The 22,122-nt window shown below is 35.3% G+C and overlaps 2 protein-coding genes across 2 annotated transcripts in view; one reads left to right on the top strand and one right to left on the bottom strand.

Moving 5' to 3' along the window:
• Positions 1-852: 852 nt before the first annotated feature.
• Positions 853-10,407, bottom strand: LOC121312773 (M-phase-specific PLK1-interacting protein-like). Its single transcript, XM_041244519.1, has 2 exons — positions 9,875-10,407; positions 853-5,378 (listed from the first exon to the last, which is right to left on the bottom strand). Exons 1-2 carry the CDS (start codon positions 10,289-10,291, stop codon positions 5,175-5,177), a joined length of 621 nt encoding a protein of 206 aa, XP_041100453.1. The 5' UTR covers positions 10,292-10,407; the 3' UTR covers positions 853-5,174.
• A 438-nt stretch (positions 10,408-10,845) lies between these two features.
• Positions 10,846-22,122, top strand: part of sugct (succinyl-CoA:glutarate-CoA transferase) — a 141,885-nt gene continuing 130,608 nt past the window's right edge. Inside the window, exons 1-6 of the mRNA XM_041244518.1 lie at positions 10,846-11,045; positions 15,176-15,227; positions 15,658-15,731; positions 16,071-16,156; positions 16,359-16,409; positions 16,963-17,083. Of these exons, the coding sequence (XP_041100452.1) occupies positions 10,916-11,045; positions 15,176-15,227; positions 15,658-15,731; positions 16,071-16,156; positions 16,359-16,409; positions 16,963-17,083 (514 nt within the window). The 5' untranslated portion in view covers positions 10,846-10,915. The remainder of the gene's footprint in view (positions 11,046-15,175; positions 15,228-15,657; positions 15,732-16,070; positions 16,157-16,358; positions 16,410-16,962; positions 17,084-22,122) is intronic.

The following is a 22,122-nucleotide window of genomic DNA, read 5'->3' as shown; positions in this document are numbered from 1 at the left end:
TGAGGGAATACTGGTTAACAGTCGACGTTAACAGACCAAGGCTACGAGTGTTGATATAAACCAGAGTCCATTGCAGTCCTATGACAACCGTACTAATAGAGAAAAAAGCACCATAGAAATGTAACATGGTACAGATGATGTCATGAATGTGGTTTCCTTTTGATGTGTTGTGGCTTGCAGTAGGCAGAACATGCACCTAATTGGTTATAACACCCCAAACAGTCTATAATTAGCATTTACGCAGGCAAAACAATGCGAGAACATGTTTGACTGCAAAAGAGTTTATTACTGCTGCCTGTCAAGATATGCAAAATATATTCAAAGTAAACACTGTAATATTCATGCATATGAGGAAATCCAGGATTTAAAATCTTAAGTAGATAAATACTTGGTAAATTGTTTAGAGTCGCCTTGGGTAAAGGCATCTGCCAAATAAAATAATGAGGCTTACTTACTTTAGCAGTGAAGATATGGTCTTCTTTAACATCCCTCCAATTACTGATCTTGAATTTGTAACTCAATAAATAGGATTAATGGTAACAGATCTTTAAGGATTTGACGTCAGACACATTTGAATGTTGTCATCATGGCGACATCATTCCTGTAGGTTCTAAAAAAAATGTTGAAAACATTCCAGCAGGTAATTTTGCATGAAAAACACCTCCACCGAGATGTCTAGGTTCAAGCAATACCATCTTCAGCCCAGTTCATTGATGAGCATTCAGCCTAGTAAAAAGGACAATGTTAGTATATTTCAAAATTACATTATCCACCACCACCACCCCCAAAGAACAAAGATTTAAATGCATTTACCTGTTAGTCCTTTGGATGAGACGTAAAACAGAGGTCCTATTGTAAATGATAGCAGTTGTTGATGCATAGCCTAGTTCACCCCTAGTCTCCAAGTCACTTTAGAGAAAACATCTGTTAAATGACTAATTAATAGTCATCATGCCAAGTAATACATATTCATTCTTCTTTTCAGGGGCTTCCGTATCTTTCTAGCAAAATACTGTTTTCATGATTGGTGTTCCAAAACATCTTGTCCAGCATTCTTTAACATAAGTGAATCGTACATGTTCTGCCAATAAAGGGATTTTAGGTACTCTTAAGACTTGCTCAAAGGTTGTGGGTATTACCCTGCAAATTATGAAGGGATAACAAAATATGAGGGAAACTTAAAATAATATTTCTGAGAATTAAGAGGAAAAGAAAGAACTAAATTAATATACAACCATATTGTCACTGATATCTGCAGTTGGGGCAGAGTAAGAACTAAAATCAAATACTTTTAATGACAGAAATGGTTAAAAAAATGTTACATGCTAAAATACACAAAATCACAGGATCTAGTCAATATATCATGAAGTGGGGATTAAAATCAATTAAGTTTTACAGCTGGTTTCAGACCCCGATTGACACTAATGTTGCACTACCGTACCAAGGTAGCATTAGGTAGACAAGACCAGTGCAAACTACAGTCTGTGAAACCAGCAGTTAAAGTTCAACCCATGGGGAATATCTATGACTAAGTAGAAAACAATTAATTACCCATTAAAAAGGAAACTATTTATTACTAAGTTTACATATACGTGCACAGACTGGAATGGTAAACTTCCATTGTAAGTACAGTATTCTAAAGAATGAAGAACTAACTAGCGGCTGTTTCACAAAGGCAATGTGCATTCAGTACGGGTAAATGTCATATGCTTAAGACTGTCAAAGGGCACAGTGTACTATATTTTATTTTATTCATTTCCAGAAATGCTTTAAGTAGATTGATAGCACATGACAATTATCCATCCGTTCCCAATGAAAAACAATGTTATTAATCTGCAAAGTAATAACGGATGCCTAGTAAAAACGGTTTTAAAAAGGCCCCAGTCTTTAGATGTTTGTCCTGCATACATTAAACAGCTTTACATGAACACAGTACATTCCATTATTTATATGTAAATATGTGCACTAAGCTGAACAATTACACAAGGCATTTATTTAATCAATGTTGTTTATAATCTAATTAATGAAAACGTTCTTATTTTAAGACTCAGTTTTGTTGTTGAGAAATCACCATACGAAACATATCTGCTTAAATATTTTTTTCCTCACAAACTTTAAATATGGTGCCACTGCAGTTTTTTGTCTTACTCTCAAAATGAACTGAAATTAGCCAATTTAAAAACAGACTACAGTTTATGTTTCATGCATGCATTTCCAACATCAATTCAACCATAAAACGTTTTGATAGTCAATGTAAATAAGAGCAGCTAGAGTTTTATTTCTGAAAAGGGGGTGGGAGTTTGTGAGCAAGATGTCAAATAAATCAGTTACAACCAGGTGTTTTACATAATGACTGCAAACAAACAAAAACATGCCAAACAAATGCATTACACATATAGACCCGGTCATAAACAAAGCCACTTCATTCTTACCAATATTTTGATTCTCAGTAACCAAGCACAGTGGGAACGATGAAAGTACATGCTTCCTTTTTCTCATTTCCTTTCTTGCTGCAGTCAAATGCATCTGACATTTCTTTGTATTTGTATAATTGGAGACATCCATGTAATCTGCAGTTGTTAATGGTTCAGAACTCTGATGTGCCTAACACACAATAATATAAAACACAATAATATAAATAAAATTGTATGTTATTTCTAAACAAGGAAAGTTTAAAGACATGTTCAATGCAGCAACACACTGGCTAGGTCCAGACAGCCTGCATTTTTCTAAATACAATATCAATGCGTGTTGTTGTCCAGTATACTGATAAATGAAGTGCCCTTCAGATGACTCTTGGGTTTTAAACTACATCGGACTATTTTTGTAACAATGTCAAAAGAGAAATATCAGTTTCTGTCTGCTATCTCATTGGCTGACAACTGAGCAACATGTCAAGGGCTGTTGCCTATGCTTCACAGAAACACTCAGATTTGGAACTGCAACCTTTATATTTAAGAGAACAGCTCAGCCAGGCTGCACAATTCATAGCTTGCATTAATACATGCCTAGGAGCTAGTTTTGCCATGTGCAGTTTAGCTATAAAACCATAAGACTGGTTCAGCATACATGCCCAAACAGTCAGTATTCAAATTAGATTAAGATTGTAAACCATAAGTATAATACTTATAAATAGGGCACTGATATTTAGAATATACATTTGCATAGAAACATACTGTATGATTAATACAACACTTTAAAACATGTTGATAAGAGAAAAAATAAAACACACACAACATGTTTCAAGAAATACTACAAAATACATGAGAACTGAAAAAGAAATGCATTCCTGACCATGGGTTTCCACTGTATGCACATGGTTTGTTGTGAATCTGCAATTACATGTGAAAACCTTGGCCCCAACTGTTAAGCCTTTAAAAACTATCTGTAAAAATAGAAATAAAACTCTTACCTTCAAACCTTGCAGCTGTAATGCAATAACAGTCCATTGGTCATTATGACTAAGGTTGTGATCTATTGTCTTAACCTGTGATTGAGATGCCACAATCGATATTATTGGTAGAACGCAACAAAAATAAATGTAGCCCGATTATATTTTGTATTGACAACCTGGAGTCCCTGTTGGTTTTAATTTTATTTTTATGGGAAAGGTGCTACTATTTTAATATTACCTTTAACTGAGGCATCCAATGTGTTTAAACTAAAACGAGCATGAAGTTAAAACTTAGATGTCACTATTGAAGATCATTTCAAATGTGGCGAAAACTAACTTTGTATCAATTAAATACACATTTACCTTCTTCAGGGCACAAACATATACTTTCATATATTAGCTTAACAGATTTGCCTCGGGTTGTTACCTTAAGCACATCCAGCAAGCTAGAACAACTGCACACTTATCAGGAGCCCTGGAGTGACTTATATTCTACAGGTTGGCCAGCCTACAAACTGGTTAGTAACCCTGACATTATTTTTTAAAACATGCAAAGCTGAAAACTTCATGTTAAAATGTGTGTTTTATGTTTTTATAAAACCAAAAAGGTTGATTTGCAATGTATCTTTAGTTTGGCTTGAAACTGGCACATTAACAACAAACGCAATGTAGAATTATTCATGTTCACCTTGATATTATTTTATTTAAATATAATAAACAGAAAACTCAGCTTGCAAAAGCTGAGATGGTGTATTAATCAAACATTAATGAAAGGGATTTAAAAAACAAAAAACCATCCCAGTTTAAATTACAGATATGTTGACATTTGCCTTGACTGAAAGTAGTCTAAAATAACTGTTAAACAAAGGTTTATTTTACAGCCGTTTAAATTAGCTGTATTTGGGTTTGAATCAGACTAAGTAAATACATAACAAAATATATGTAGACACCCTACAACATTACGGTTATTTTGATATTGTTCAGTGAAAAATATTCCACAATTGGAGATTTAACAGAATTTAGGTTTCATTCCTATATAAACCTGTCATAACAGTTTATTTATTTTACACAATGGAAAACATTTCCTGAGATGGTTAAAATGTGTTTAACGTTTGGTACCGTTCTGGTCTTCTAACACATATTTCATTTCTTATACAAACCAAAGGAAAACAGCATTCTAACACATGATTCATCTTAAATACAGTACATACCCATATATACACTACTTTATGACAAACTACAGATGACAAGAATGTTCGCTACAAATAATTTTATGTTATGTACAATTTTGGAAAACAATCAAGGGTGTACAAACTTCCATTGTAATTCCACTGTAAAGTCAGTCTAAAAACATTGTGATAAAAAAATTACCATTTCAATGGTATCTCAGTAAAAAATCAGGCATTCAAGGTGCCTGCTGGTATTCAAAGAGGTAAATAGTGAGATGCTGTTTTACCAGTTGCTAACTGTTTGCTAGTGATTAAAGAACACCAATTATTAATTTCTTCAGGGCAGGGAAGCACTTCCAGATCCCCAGAGTACTAAGAAAACTCCCAACACCATCCACCTCTCCCCTTTGGAAATACCCAATGCAGTAAAAAAAAAGAAGAAAAAAAAAAGTCTCATAAAATAATACTGTATTACAAAACATGTTTAACTAAAACCCATTTTCATGTTCATGTAAACAGTACTTTGTCCAGGTATATCCCTATAAAAAGGATGTGATCCTGCTTCTGAATCTGCGTTGCTGTAATAAAAAAGGGAGTCTATGTATCGGGTTTTAACTGAAATACCTCCCTCTTTTACCAGTGTTTGTTGTTTGCTCTCTGTTGTACTTCTGGTTAGTGTCTGTAACAGTAACTGGCTCTAGGCTAGCCCATGGGTCCTCAAGCATTGAAGGTCTGTAATAGTTTTCCACATCATTAGACACTCTTTTCTCTCTGCCATGCGCAGAACCAAACGGTGTGGATGTCCTGGGTGAACCCTTTGAGAGAAAATCAATCATGTAAAGAAACATTCCATAATTGAAAAAATAAATAAAAGTAATATTTAACACAATATTTTTGTTCCGATTTAAGCTTTATTGATCCAAATTGTATGCGCTTTCCCCCCTCTAATCTTTCTTTTAAAGTGCCATTAAAGGTATGTTTGATAAAGTTCAATGTGAATGTTAAATAAAAGCTTGAGAGTTTTTGAAAAAAAAATAAGAAAAAAATAATACAATGTAGGGCATTTATATTTCTAGTTATTCATACAGTTACAAATCAAGACCCATAGTTCCAGCACCTTTTTTTCTGTTTTCAACTACAATCTAATTTAACGTATTTCTCAAGACCCAGGTTCTATGAAAAACGTCCACGTAAACGGTACTGTACTTCAATACTAGGTTTACTAGTTTGGACAGTTAATTGAAAGGCGCTCCTCATTTAACTCTTAGAAACGTACACCCTGAGATATGAAAGGTTATTTAGAATTGTTGTGAACCACATCCTAGTAAGATATGGGCTTGTCCATAATTTTGTAAGTGGGAAACAAAATTAAAGCACATTGCCCTGCCCCGCCCCCATTTTTTTCCCCTGTGATATCAATGATGTTTTACAGCTATCTGAAGCTTATCAGATGGAAATGACACCACATTCAAATTAGCTACATGGTTCAATTATTTTTTTGCTAAATAAATATATAATATAGGGTGCTGTATCATATATGCTGATTTTCACTCAAATTCACGGTGGCCAGCAAGACCATTGCTGCTCTGACCTCATGGAGTGGATATCAGCTTGTATCATACAGCACCCAATACATTCTATATTACATATTTAACCACTGGCCAAAAACTTTGTAGTTCTGCAGTGCTGAAACAGTTAATACTTAACATTCACAATCAACCTCTATTTGTGGAACACAGGCACGCAAATTGCTCACTTTTCATTTAAAGCAATGGCTTGAAGTGTTATGCACTTTCTTCATCAAGGGTAGGTACACTACCTATTTCCTTAAACGTGTAGACAGTTTCTAGAATAAAAAGGGTTAATAACTTAAAACACGACAGAAAGCCCCCTCCTCCATCACACACACACACAAAAAAAAAAAATTACTGTTAAGGATTCAATTAAGAATCCGTTTTGAATTTACAAACATGGAACATTTAAGTAAAGTATCTGCCCTGAGGTTTATGACACTCATTTAAGTTTACTAACTCGGGATGCAACTTACTACAACCAACAACATTATGAACTGGATATGTAAAACCTCTTGTTCATCATACTCAGACTTTCATAATGCTGTATTGGTACAATCCAATTTTGACAAAAGGCTCAGTACTCTATCTTTCTTGAAATTATGACCCCCGTTATTAAAATAACACATTAAGACAAGCAGTAGCCTTTTTAGTAAACTACAGTAGCTCAATCATAATGACAACACAGGGGCCTGATGTATTAAGGCTTTTACCTCTATTGTTTTCTTTTAAAAAAATTATTTGTAAACCAAGTAACAACTAAAAAGTTTAAAATTTGAGTGTGTAAAGTCTATTACTAGTAACGTAACGTTAGAAGTTTAATTTACCTTTTACAAAACTTGCAAGTTTCATTTTGGTTTAAAGACCTTAATAAATATGCCCAGGGTTTGTTAGGAGGACAACACCTTTGAACTATACTGAGGAGGTTTATAAAGGGCTGGGCTTGTTCATTCCTCTCAATGGACTATAAGCAGTAAACTATTAACTGCTAAGTGTTCAATTTAACACTATGCACAATTCTTTAGAAAAAACCCACATGGTTTCTACTTTACTAGCCTAAACCAAGTAAGAATACTGATATGTTCTGCTTTAGATAATATAATGTAGCACTTAATTTGCTTGAATTTGGTTAAATTAGCCATTTCCGGAAGTCTGTGTCACCTTAGCTGCAAACCAATTATATTCCTGAACCTTAATTTATAGGTGTTTTGTGTTATTATGCATTAGACCTAGGCCTACTTTGTAAAATGTTGAAACAGATTTAATTCTGCTTTAAAATACGTATGATCAAATGAAACTGCTTCTGAGTTGTTTTTGAGTGTCAGATCCCATGACCCAGACTGCATGCATGATTTCCATGAAGCAGGAACCACCAATTCTTATAGACTATAGTTCTTCTGAACCATGTTAGCAACACACCCTGTAGCAGAGTCTTACTCAGGGCCAACAACTATGCCACCTGCCTACATTACTGGTGGTGGATTTAAGTTTTTTTTTTTTTTTTAAATTTTAATGATAAAAACAAACAAACAAACAATTCTGCATTTACATGAGTTCTGTAGTACTAGCAAGGGAAGGAATTTATTTTGTTTGGAATTTCTTCAGGTGGAAGAGACCATGCAGAGCACAACTTAAGACTCAAAATAAAGATTCTGCATGTCATTCGGTACACATTTGGGGGAACAGAAAGGGGATGCTGCTGAACAAATACTGGTTTATTTTAAAGCAAAACTACAAGTAGGATAGACAGCACAAGATGCTCCTATCATTAACAGAGGGTCAACCAAGGCTTTAAAAATGCCCTTCCTCTGGCTCTAAAATGACTGGGTCCCCTTTTCAGTGCTGAAAATCTATTTGGACCTGTGTTTTTTTGTGTTTTGTTTTTTACTACTGCACAGAAGGAAGTCCTACTACACAAGTATATTGCTGTAAAGGATGTCAAAATTAAGTTAAGCGATTCTCTAGACAAGTATAACCAAGTGTGTGACATACAGAAATTGTGTAAATGCAGACCAGCAGATAAGAATATAACCTGCTATTCTCGTTTGTGCCAACTGTTTCTTTCATCGTCGTCGATTCCACTAAAATCTACTGGAAAATGCAGCTACAGCAGTACATAAGAAATTAATTTAATGCTTTGATTAATAATTATTTAAATATACGTATAGGTCTGTGGATAGTTGAAGCCCTAATTTAAACCTAAATAGGCTATGGTACACTTAACTCACACTCAAATAGAAAATTCTGCAAAATGTGTTACTACACTTTAATAAGTTAGTCTAATAACAATAAAGTGAGAAATGCAGAAATTAATTTATGAAACTGTGAAAACATTACTGCGTAATACTTTTCAGTTCAGGGACGAGAGTCAGATGTAGTAGCCACTAGAGGGTGCAAAAGAACTTAACACTTAAATTGCACACTAAAAAACACAAAATTCTATCAAATTGCTCATCATTGACCTTTATATTCGTATAAATAACAATGCAGAATATAACATTCCAAAAAGTTATTTCCAAAAATATAGTAAAACAAAATAAATACAGCTGTACCATTATATTATATTCTTCTTTATCCAAAAACCGTAAAACTTCAACAGAACTAACTTAACTACACGTCATGTTACTCCTTCATTCACCTTACTTCACTTACAATTACTAACACCATTTATTTGTCCATGCCCAACTTCAGTCCGTGCCACATCATGTCAGCTAACCCCTAAACTTAATCAAACCTCTACACCTACCCCTAAACCAAACCTATAAAACTGACACAAACTAACTCTTACTATTATTTCAACACCGTTGGCTTTGCACCCTCTAGCGGTTTACTTGGGCTACTACATCCGACGCTCAACGCCCTCAAAGGTAAAACGCAGTAATGTTTTCACAGTATTTCATAAATTCACAATTTCCCCATTATTGTTGTTAAAATTACCTATTACTGTTTAACAACAAAAACATGTGTCAACATTTTCTAACTGAGTGTGCGAGTTAAGTCTACCGTAACCTCCAAACAATTCTACCTAACACAAAACAAACAAACAAACAAAAAAACACACACACTACGTTTGGCTAGATTTATCATGTATTTGCTCCAAAGCGCAACCTGCATATTTTTTTGTCCATGGATAATAAATAAATGATAATGTTAAACAAGAAACTCAAACATAATTCAAAGATTCAACCTGAGTTGCCATAAACAAACAAAAAAGGTAAATTTGTCTTCGGCGTAAAGACGCCCTTACAGAAATAACCTATAGAAAGTCCTATAATAAATTGGTCAAGTCCTGTTGAATATCCTATAGAGTGTCCTATAGTACGACTGTATGGAGACCCTTTTGAGTACTATAGGAGAATATATATTCGCGTTTAAAAGAATCCTTTAGGATTTCTCTAAAACCTTTTTAGTCCAATATAGTGGTACTATAGGACATTTCCGCAAGGGCGCTGTGATCCTTAGTTTTCAGAAGCATTGGTAAAATCACAAAATCTGCTACAGTTAAAATATCTTTCCAACAGTTATGAAGACCCCAAAACCATGTAACCTTTCATCTCCATATGCAATTTATCGATGAAAGACCAGGCGTCGGGAAAACAAAAAACAAACAAACAAAAACACACACACCTTGTTTAAAATTAGCGTGCATGTGTAGTTATTTAGCCGTGTGCTGAATTTAGCACAACGATTACTTTTGCAATTTCGGGAAAAAAAAGCATTTGTAGCCCCCTTATTGTTACCTGCCGATAGCCTCTCTGTTGTCCAGGGCTGTACTTCTGGTAGTGGTGGTGGTGGTGGTAATCGTTGTGACCTCCGGGGCACTTTGCGTACGGAGTCGAGAACCTAGGGCTTGGCCTCGGCGCGGTCTGACCCGGGGACGGGCTGTTATAGCACCCCATACCACCGCTACCGTTGTTGTTATTGCCGTAAAAATTCTTCGGAGGAGTATGGGGGGATTTGCCAGAGTATTGCCATGGTCTCTGGCCATAAGGCGGAGACGTGGCGTTTAAAAATCCCCGGTTAGGTGGAGGCGGCAAGCACGCCTGTCCACCTCCTCCAAAGCAGGGCCCTGTCGGGGAGCCACGAAACCCCGCAGGTCTTTGATCCATGCCTCCGTTTCCTGGAGGAGGTGGATGTCGGAAACCCGGTCTGTACATTTTCTCAGGGCTAAGGCAATCTGCTTTTACCTTCTAAACTTTGTATATTGTAACTGAAACACAATGTGTACAACAACGCAATCAAACCACTGCCATGTTGTGCTGCAATAGGAAGTAGTCCCCTTCCCTAACGGAACAAAGACAGAGCGAAAGTTCCTGGTGGTACTGCCAGAATGAAGGGGTGAGCAGATTTATTAATACAGAGGTACAGTCACACCAAAGAAATAAAGAAACACAAAAAAACAAGAACAAAACAAACACAATTTTAACACGGAAGCCGTGTCAAAGTACAGAAACCACATTCTATGTAAGATGAAAATCGTTTGGCAAGAAACACAACTGTTTCTAAGACATTAATACTTTAACATTTTTGTTACCGTAGTTCAATTCTAAAAAAGCACAGTTCACACTTATCCTAGAGTAAACGCTATCTTACGCACTTTTTTTCAATTGTTAATGAGGTGCACATATTATTTAGTAGATTACACGAGTCTACATGATGTACGGTAACAGGGCGACCTTTCGCTCCGGTGTCCAGTTCTTTCCGGTCCCCCGTCTTGCCTTTTCCTGTCAGACCGCCCTGTTGTAAATTTGTCAGGAGGTTTGAGAGTAAAAGAAGGGAAGATGTCTGCACTATCAGGGCTCGCTAAGGGGTTTACAAGAGGCTTCTGTTTAAACCCCTCGCGTTCCTTTCATCTTAATTTACTACAAAAATGCAGAAACAGCAAGAATCTGCTCAGCAATTCGCAGCCAGGTACCAGTTACATTACTGTTATTTATTCTTTTGCTGTTTATTCCATTAAAAAGACTGCAATTATCCAGTATTGTAAAAAGTCCCTTTTATTATTTAAACATTTTACAATATAACCTACTTGGTGGTGCATGTGTGAAACCAACAGTTTTTCTCAGGTTTTTTTTTTTTTTTTATGTATTCTGAACTTTACCCACCAAAAAAAAAAAAAGTGCAAGTACAGTAATAGTCTTTTCCCACGTGTTGCGTTGTAAATCGGTAGCTACAGATCTGCTGATTTACAATGCAGGTTGTGGAACTTTATGTTGGGGTTGAGACTATGGCTGCTGCCTCCTGTCTGCCAACTCTGTTGCCATTGGTAACGTGACGCTTTTTTCATGCAGCCCTGTTGCTGGGGAAAAAAAAAAAAAAAAAAAAAAACCCTAGTTAGTAATGCACTGTATAAAAGTACATCATTTCAACTGCTACATGAAGAGTAAACTAGCTTTGTGATACGTTAATCTACTGTATAGTGGGATACAGGAGAATCAAAACAAGAGAAGCTAAATAAGTAAAGCATATCAAAGGTGTAAAAGCAAAGCCCTAATTCCTTGGGTTTGTGGATATTGCAACATAGATGTAATCTAGTACACCTAGCACATTTGGGAAGCCAGACAACTGACAACATTTCTGTTTGGTTCTATTTTTTTTCCACATCCCCAATTGGAAATAGTACATACTCTTATGCCCTATATGGAAAAGTGCATCTGTGACACCAGTCAGTATCTTTGACATAGAAGATCTGTTGTCTGGATGGCACCTGTTGCATGAAAATGAATGGCTACTGTAACCTTTACAGGTACAGGTATGGCCTGACTGTGGGCTGTTTGTGATTATAAGTCAGACTTAAGCAGATCACACAGCTATGTTATAGTGCCTGTATCCAATCTGTATCTACACATAACTTGTATTGGTGTTAGGTATAGAAATGTCTGACGGGAATGAAATATTCTGGGTTTAGTGTAGGGTCGTTTAAATAAGACATGAGAGGGGGCATGTCTTAATTAGCGAGTGTATTTTGGTGTATAAAAGGGAGCACATCAATGTTTTGCATTTTTTGAAAATGAGACGCTATCTAGAAAATATAACTAATTACTGACTTCAGTTGCTTAACAAGCTGTAATGCAAATGCATTTTCACAGAGCGCACACCCTGAGATGTCATTGTACAACTGATTTATAGGACTTTTGCAACCTGTTTTTCAATTCCAAAAAACTCTATAAATCTTAATTGTCATGCACTTCCATTCACTATATCGGTCTCAGATGTGGAGTTTTGACAGAAACAAGAAACTCTCCAGGTAAAATGACCCGGGGGGTGCAAGATAGTTTCAGAGCATGGCTTGTAAAGTGAGAATTCTTTAACCTAGTGTACTGATAGATATCACAATTTAAAAAGAAAATAATTGTTTGCTAAAACATGGGATGCTTTTAAAACTTTCACATTTGAGACCTTTATTACTCTGAGATTACCAGAATATACTAATTGCTGGCACTGAACAGACTTCTTCATTGAAAAATCCCTTTTTCACTTGATTTAAATGGAATGTGGAAGTTTGGATTTCGAGTTCACGCTCAAAGCAAGATCAGGGCCAGGTAAAGACATATACAAACATAAATGATAACAACTCAGTATATTAACAACAGAACCCAGAACCCATCAGAGTGACTGCTCATGTGAGGGGGATCAGGGCCGGCCTTAGGCTGTGAGGGGCCCTAGGCGGTGATGTTTAAGTGCGGGGTCCAGAACACATCTGAATTCTACAGTATCAATCGCATCTTAAAGTTAGTATATACAGTAGGTGCATCATGTAATCATATGCACCTACATATACTAATGTTAAGACATAGTAAATAATATTAATGATATTAAAATGTTAATGAATGTACTTGCTTCAGTTAGTTTTGTTAGACTTTATCATTTTATATAATTAACAACTTCAAAGCACTCAGAATGCCATTCTACTTCAAACATATCACTTATTAACTTTTTCTAAAATGACCATGCCCATATAGGCCTATTGAAAAATACTGTAACACCTGACTATAAGTGGGCTCTGACAGGCCAGTGGTGAGAATAACCAGACATAAATAAGTAAATAAAGAAACAATAATAATACCAAAAAAAATCCTTCTTTGACATTCTGTGTGCAATGCCACTTTGCCCCCCCTCCCCCTTCAATTTAGGTTTTAGTGTTTTGTGTTATAGCAAATATTTTTAACACCCCATATCTAATCACACCCATGTTTGTAATATTTTGTAAAAAGGAAATTCTACTACATCTGTCTCATCCATGGCAAGACTCATAGCAGCCTGTAATATTAGTTTAATGGTTTTATTTTATTTATTTTTTACAGAAAAATACATACAAACATACTTTAAAATCTGGCATTTTAGATGTGAGTAGATGTAGTTTAATTATTATTATTATTATTATTATTATTATTATTATTATTATTATTATTATTAGTCCATTCAGATAGAGTATTTTAATCTGTAACAATATATAAATCTAATTAACAAAATGATGCATGGTATTAGAAACAGTCGTGCTGTATATTTATACATATATAATCTCATAACACCAAATCATAATATTAAGAAACCAGAGACGACACCTGAGTAGCCCAAGTATTCGACATATTAACGAAACAAAGCTTGTGAATTCAGCTAATGGATTAGCTTTACATTAGCTACAACAACTGATTTGGTTTTAACATAAATCCATGATTATGTGCATCTAACCAAAGCATGACTATTTTTTAATCAACAATTGAACAAATTGTGTTTATCAACTAGCAAAGCTTAACTTTCGCGGTAAAATGAAGAGGCTTGCGAACACGAAATATTATTTTACAATGTGTTGTTACCTGTTAAGTCTACTAATTGCCCATATAACTTTTTGACTTGCTGAACAAATATTTAATTGACAACTGTTTAAAAGTGCGCTAAGACACGTTTGCTATTACTTTTCCACACAACACAAACCTTCTCTCCTTTGTGTGTGTGGATGAGTGTGGGTGGGTCATGTGAGTAGTCCAGACCCAATGAGAAACTATCGTCACCTATGTTTGCCAAGCAATAAAAAAAAAAAAAAAATATTAAAAAAAATTAAAAAATGGCTGCTGGAGGTAGAATTTAATGTTGCTGGTGCTATATGAGGTACCTTAACGCTAAAATCTAGCACCATAGCACCAAATTTGCACCCCTAACGTAACAAACACGTTAAATCACAGGGCAGTCCAGTTGAGCGAGGGCCCCAAAGGGTGGGGGCCCTGAAGGGGATGTATATAAGTATTTTAAAATACATTTCAAGCTACTTACTGTTTAAGGGAGACTTGATAGAGGACACAGTTGGACATTGAGTAGAGACAGGTGTAGGACAGAGAATCATTAGAGGGTTGTTTTTACACAAAGAGCAGTGAGTGTATGGAATGGTTAAAAAGTCACGTTGTTGCTGCTGGATCATTGGGATCCTTAAAGCCAGCTGGACTTTCTGGGATCAGTCGGCTACTAGTGAACCCGCCAAGCATGAATCATAACTTTTTCAGAGTTACCTTTTAAACGTACCAAATGGAAGATCCATTTTAACCCCTTAACATCTCTATTGGGATTTTTTTTTCCCAGGCACTTGATAATATATAGATAAAAGTAAGCTACTCAGCATTGACACGCACATATTCTGTATTAAATAGCAATGATCACGGCAAAACATGCAATAAAAACGATTATTACAACGCACACAAACTGGGTTTATTAAGAAGGTAGTAAGTTAAATAAAATTTGTTTTTTGTATGTGAATTTAATGCAGTAATCCAGATCCCATTGACATGTACATTTTTCATTTAAACAAGTTTAAATGGAAGTGATACTGTGCAACTGCTACATCGTGCAAAAGCTGAGCAGGGGATTATACAGCATTGTTGAATAAGCATCTCTTCCTGAAGGAGCTGTATAGTAAGGGTTAAAGAGCTAGGGTTTTGGCTGGAGTTAATCTAGTTTTAGACACAGGTGAAATGAATTATGCCAAAAAAATAAATACACACTAATTGCACAGAATCTTAAATTGATATTTCATTGTTTTACACTTGTAGGTCATGTGGATATAAAACCATTAGAAGGGATTAAAATACTGGACCTGACCAGGTTTGTTGCTTTTTGTTAATGCTTCTTCATTAAAAAAAAAAAAAACTTTCTGTAATAAAAGCTGTTATGTACACACAAACATTAAAATTAACCTGTGATCTCTTTGGATCAAGCCTACTTATTAATTGAAAATGTTTATGACAGTTTAAACAGTAAACAACAGTTTACAGGAACAAACCTTTAAATGCAAATAAATGTTCATTCTCACTAAGTACGTCATAGTGTAAAAATTAAAACTTACCATTACTGCATGTCAAACTTATCACCACACTGTGGAATGAAACCCTGTTTAGGTGGTAAACAATATAGTTTGTGGCTTAAAATATTGTACTATTATATTTTGAAATGCTGTACTGTATAAAGGTGTACTGTAGTGCATTACATGAAAATATGCTCATTCATATTGTCGTTTGTGTGTTATTGATTCCAGGGTGTTGGCAGGGCCATTTGCAAGTATGATTTTAGGAGATCTAGGAGCGGAAGTCATTAAAGTAGAGAGACCAGGTAGGACATTTATAACCACAAAGCCATCCTTTCACAGACTGCTTAGAAAATCTGATTTCATTCAGCCAGTTTCAAATATATACTGTAATAAATTACTAATGACAACCAATTGTGTGTGTGAGTTTCAGAAATACTGCACTGTATCTTGGGTTGACTAATTATTTGCAGTTGTAGGTATAAAACCCAGCCTCTGAAACTAGCAAGAAACAAATATGGTGCATGTTTTGTTCACCTCCTTTGTTAAAATTACTGTAAACTTAGCACCGGGGTAAATGCTTTGTGAAAAGGCTGTGTGTGTTTATATGTGCAAAGTAATTTTACTATATTTCATGGTTTTAGGAGTTGGTGACGATACAAGAACCTGGGGCCCTCCGTTTGTAGGAAAAGAAAGTGCCTATTTCCTCAGTGTGAACCGTAACAAAAAGGTAAGCTGTAGAAAGTCTTTTATATTTAAGGTCGAGTTGGACAAATACCTTTTTTTTTCAGTCATAGATCTTTTATTTCAATGAGAACTAAAATTCTTCTCCCAAAAGACTTCCCTTTTTGATGGCTTTTGGCAGTAGCTGGTAGCAGATCATAGAAGAAGACTTCCAACACTCATGGTCACATTTCATTTGTATTTTTTAGAGTATTGCAGTGAATCTTAAGGATCCTAAAGGAGCAACTTTAATCAAGGAGGTAAGAAGAGCTTATTTATTATAATGGGTTAGAGCTAATGAATAAATACAGGGACAAATAAGTAGTGTTTTAATATTGGCTAAAGTAAATTTCAATATAGCAACAAAGATACTAGTAATGCAGTAGAGTATTTTACACAAGATACAGTGCTGCAAAATTCTCTCCAAACACAGCAAGTCCTTAGAATCATCTCTTTAAAATTTTTCCTTGTGAAACATTTGTGAAATCGTAAAGTAACTGCCAACCTAATAACTGCCACCGTCCCTCTGATAAAGTTGATCAGTTCTTCTATGTTGTGACTTGTGACAGGGAGACATATCTTTAATGTACTATAGTATATTATTCAGTCATTACAAAACTATAAGGGGCTAGCCACTGCTGCAACTGCTGTGGAATAATTTAGAGGCAAAACAAATGATGCAGCAGAAAGCATAAAAAAACTAAAAACAAACTAATAATCCTGGAAATGTTTGTCTTTGGTGGCTAGTCTGTGTAGTCTGAGTCTAAGTGCATGCTGGATCAGGTTATGATTTGAACCTCGTTTTGATTTCAGCTGGCAAGTGTTTGTGATGTTTTCATTGAAAACTATATTCCGGGTAAACTTGGAGAAATGGGACTAGGATATGAAGACATCAAGAAAGTTGCTCCCCAAATTGTGTACTGTTCAATTACAGGTATGGCCATGTTTAACATCACGCAAAATTTGTTTATAAACCTGTAAATAATTGTGCTCACACATCTGTATTTGCTTTATTGCCTAGTAGCTTTGTATGCCAATAATTCCACATTCAGAAGATTAAACAGGCTCTTAGTGTTCTTAAGCATGTTAAGATGTTCTTTTTGTTCTCTTATGGGTGTAACTATTTTATTGCCATTTATTACAGAACAGAGATGGAGGGCAGGGAGTGGGACATTATATTTTATAATTAAGAATCAAGTATGTTAATTATACATCTGTGTGCTGTTAATTTTATTTTAATAATGCCAGTTTCATTGAAAACACATTCCAATTATTGTCTGCATGATTTGCTTGTAAATAACTCTATTTCATTAAAAAAGTTATAACTGAACAAGCCTAAGTGGTTGTCTAAAATGGTGAAAGACTGGGAGAAACCGTTGATTGTGAGTACATATACAAGCTTGTTAATCCAATACAAATGTATAGAAACCATACTACTCTAAATAAAAAAAAAATAAGGGACCCTTCCTGCCCTGCACATGAAGAGTGGGTTGTATGTATGTATTGTAAATAGTATTGTGTAAAATGTGTGTAATTATTGTAATTAATTCATGAAGTACCTGACACTCCTGGGAGAGTTTGACTGCTGTGTACCAAATGTGGAGAGTGACTTTCTGAATGCCTCTGATTGCTGTTAGGATAAACTGGGGTCGGAGCCAAAGCAAGAAACCGAAACTGCCGACGGCCGGGCGAGTAGCCGGAGTCAGGGTTTGTTGATTGAATAGAGAAGATGAGTTCTGGGACTGTCAATACCACCAAAGTATAGAGGATCTCCGTGTATTAGGAGTAGCGAACGCTATTTTCAAGGCACCTTTTATAGTTTTTGTAGTTTTATTTTTGTTTACGTACGTTCACCATAGTGTCACGTGAGCTGTAGTCTGTATGAATAAAATCTGTTTGCAGGGCGTATGCACTATAGCCTCTGTCTCGAGCTCCTGTCTGTCACAAACAGCGAATGCATGCACCAACACGGCAGGCGCCTGTCACAGACCCTTATATGTTGATCTCATACACTCATAGCCTCCAAGAGACATTTCGGATTGCCTTTGGCTGTAATTCATATAGTCACTTTCTTACTTTAAATACTCTAAAGCATTACATCATCACTTTATATCGAATCCGCCTTTTGCACATGTACTATACTTTTGATAAGTATCTTTCAGACCTTAGGCTACACGACAGGCGACACCTGAGCGATGCGAAGGATTAAATCCTGTTTTTACTGATTTCTTTGCACGACAACTAGGGAGTTGAGCAATCAGAAAACCGCTTCAATGCACGTGGTCCACCAGGTTGAAGCAGCATCCAAAATAATGGAGGAAGTAGTCATACTTGCTGGGGAAAAACAGAGAGAGCTTTATGACAATAGTCATCACAATTGTAAAGATAGAGAAGAAATATTATTTATGGGCGTCCACTTTGAAGGAACAGGATATCCCTGGAGCTTATGATTTATTGCCATATAGACACTCAGAATCTCCACATCATGTTGATGAATATGTACCAGTCTTGATCATAGTCTTGTCAGTAGCAGTTTAATAGCTTTATATTTGTTTTGGGGTGGAATTGAGCCCATTTGAAAATATGTATTTAAAATAATGTATAGGCTTGTGGGATCAAGCGGTTTTCCAATCTGCTGGATCATTGTCGCTTCAGGTGTGTATTGTAATGTTGCTGCAAAAGTAAAGTAAATTATCTTTCAGGTAAGAAACTCTAAAAATAAGGACTAAACATGTTCAAATTCTTCTATACTGGTATTGATTCCTTATTAATTCCTTGTTAGTATCAGATTCCTGGAGTCTGTTTAGCTGTCGTTAATTCAGTTTTCCAGCTGGTCTTTTTTATACTTCATACTACCGTAGTGTAGTCATGCTATGAGTAATTTTGATCGGTAATGAAATGGCCAGCAAATAGGATCGTGGGAAAGGGAAAACTTACTGGAAACTCCAGGGAGAGAGGACTAGAGAAGTAACCAGTGTTTCTGTCAGCAAAGTTTTAAAGTAACAAACTTCAGACACTATACTGATCAATTGACAAGATAAGAAATATTCATGGGATTGTCTCTGTGAGTATGGGCATTATTTTTGGCACAGAAATGGTTCGGTTTCAAAGATTTTAAAACTTGCTTTATTTTGAATAACTGGTAGTTTTGAAGAAACTGTTTTTTTTTTTTTTTTTTTTTTTTTTTTTTTTTTTTTAAATCAGCATGTTTCTTTTATTTTTAAACAGCAGCTGAATGTTTTCTTTTTTAAGGATATTAAAAAAAAACAGACCAGATTTAATATGTGTACATTAATACACACAAGGGAATGTTTTCTGCAGAGTTTATAATCACCTTGTTTTTGGCTTTTCTACTAATCGTTTGAGCTTGATCAGTGGCATATTTTCTACTTTTGTTTGCAAAAGAACAAAAAAAACAATGCATTTACCAGTACATAAGCTCTGCGTGGGTTGTAGCTTTTATAGAGCTCTGTGTCTTACAAAGGTTATAAATGACATTTACATCGTGCCGATCATTTAAATCATTATTAATTAATTTACAAAAAAGTGTATTTACGTTTAGAGAGATCACGCCAACAAAATGTAATTTGTAACTGTTATTTTTTTTAATTTTTTTTAAAAAACTAGTCTGTTTGTGTGGTTTTCATATGACTAACACAACATGCTGTGGAGTGAAGCTTGCTGCCCTCTCGGGTGTGATCTACGTGGCGGATCTCAAATCCTTTTAATCACTGCAAAAGATATTCCCTGCTGTTTAAATTTTTTTTGGGCTACAGAAATGCACAGAAGAGATGCATATGTACTGTAGTGGGCAGTGATGTGTGATACACTGCTGTCCCCTGACGGTGAGATGAGATGAGGTTAACAGCGCTAAAAAAAACACGCTTGCTTGCGGTGTGCGGGGTTGCCAGTTTGCGTCCAGCCTCCGCCCTGTTTCACATAAGCTTCTTTACAGTACAGAACACAAAGTCAGATCTCTGTGCCGAATTATAGAAAGGACAAAATGGAATTAATATACCATAATTTTAGTATAATATAGTTTTGTATTGACGTGGCATCTTAATGCAAAAATCTAAATATTGATAAAACAATTATGTCAGTAAATTAAAAACTTGAAGTAGATAACATTCACAATACATGAAAAATTGTGTCATAGATGCTATGAATCGACAAGGCTGGTGCCTCTCCCTATCTTGTGGTTAAGATTGTCCTTGGCAAGTTTCGTGATAATTGGATAAGTGGTTGTCCAGATAGTGTGATAGAAATGCAATACAAAGGCACCTCCTTTACTGTATATCAAATGGATGTCCATTGCCTGGGGGATATTAAGAATATTCCAGTCAGAATGTAGGAACAATTCAAAGGTAATTAACTAATATTACATGAAGACTTTTTACATTTTTAAGCTGATGTATTTCATTCCAAGAAAGCCAATGCAATTCCAGTTATGGATAAAATTTATCAGAAATTAGTATTTTCTGTTTTAAATTTGCATACGTGAAGGACAGATTTCTGTCAGTATTTCAGTATTGCATCAACAGAACATTGTAATAGTATCAAGAATTACAACATCAGTAGAATTTTTTTTATGATAAAGAAGAATACAGCATCTGTCAGAGGTAAATTAGATTATATTTTTATATAAAGAAAACAAAAACTAGTTCTGCCTCATTTCCACTTGATCACTTTCACCGCGGTACATCTGTCACGTTTCCCCTTTATAATTTGAAGTGTACTGTATTTATTGTCTTGCATGACTAACAATAATAAACATTGAATTCACAGAAAAGCAATTCTGTAATAATCCAGGACCATTTCCACATTGTAAAATATCACAAATCAGTTTCAAAATGTTAAGGTGGTTTGTACTAATCTTTACCATGTCTTATTTTGTAAGATACCTAAATAATATTTCCTAAAGTTGGAATTTAGTTGACTTATACACTTTTAGATATTGATGACTACATGACAGCAGTGGAATTATATGTTCACATATAAAGGCTTCAAAAGTGCAGCTTGATGAAAAGCTGATACATTTAATTGACTGAGGTACAACTTGTTTTAATATAATCCACTCTTGTTAAAATTAGCACAGTTTCTGCTCTTTAATCATTATAATATAAAACACACTTTCATTTCTTCCCTTTTTTGATGGTTTGGGTTTCATGGTGCATGTAGTTAACTGCAAATACACTCAAGACTTTTGTGCTTAAAACTATTGGGGGCTTAAAGCTGAGTTAACACAACTTTGCACCAACATATGGTTCCTGTTAACGCCATGTTCCTAAAATTATGTGGTTGAATAAAATGATTTTGCCGTGTAGAAATTGATGGAGCGAAACCTGATTTAGGTTTGAAAAATAGAAAGTGTTTCATTGCATTCCAAGAACTCTTAAAAACTATTTCTATCATGTGCAGGGATACTGTATTTTCTCTGTTTTTTTTCTGCTTATCAGAACATTTTAAACCATAACTAGCTTATCATATAACTTTTGTGCAAAATGTACAGTTTCTGCCAAAGCTCTGTATGTCAAGTTTCCTCCCACAGTCACTGTTATTTAAACTAATTTACCGGGAAAAAAAATAGTTTGATTGGAATTGGCCCACAGTTGCTTTGGATTTAAAATAAATAACTACAATTAAATTGTTAAAACTGGTTGTAGTTTTTGATAGAAAACAATACACTAGCTTAACCCTTTGTTACCATCATTGGTTGTGTAACCTTTTATCAGCACACTTAGGGCTGATAATGTACTCTGAGCTTCCACTCAGTAAGCAGATAATACATTTAGCCTCACAGAGGCAGCATATCAGAATGATTCTTACCTGTGGACACGCTCCGTCCACCAGTCAGGCTACATTTGAAGTTTGTTTGTAATACCTACAGTGACAGTACTTTTAGCAGAAGCTTAGCACTTCTCTGCATAAATGATTATTGGCTGTTTCTTCCTCAGTGAGTGGGCGGGCTAAATA

This window comes from Polyodon spathula, chromosome 3, assembly GCF_017654505.1.
Source record: "Polyodon spathula isolate WHYD16114869_AA chromosome 3, ASM1765450v1, whole genome shotgun sequence".
Taxonomy (NCBI): Eukaryota; Metazoa; Chordata; class Actinopteri; order Acipenseriformes; family Polyodontidae; genus Polyodon; species Polyodon spathula.
Note: the sequence above shows the minus strand (reverse complement) of the source record. Positions and strands in the feature narration are given on the sequence as shown.

What these genes read in the sequence shown, in the direction of transcription:
- LOC121312773 (XM_041244519.1), bottom strand. Translation starts at nt 10,291, where the DNA reads ATGTACAGACCGGGTTTCCGACATCCACCTCCTCCAGGAAACGGAGGC. An exon ending in AACAGAGAGGCTATCGGCAG is followed by an intron (nt 5,379 to 9,874) that starts GTAACAATAAGG and finishes TTTCTCTCAAAG; the next exon opens with GGTTCACCCAGGACATCCAC.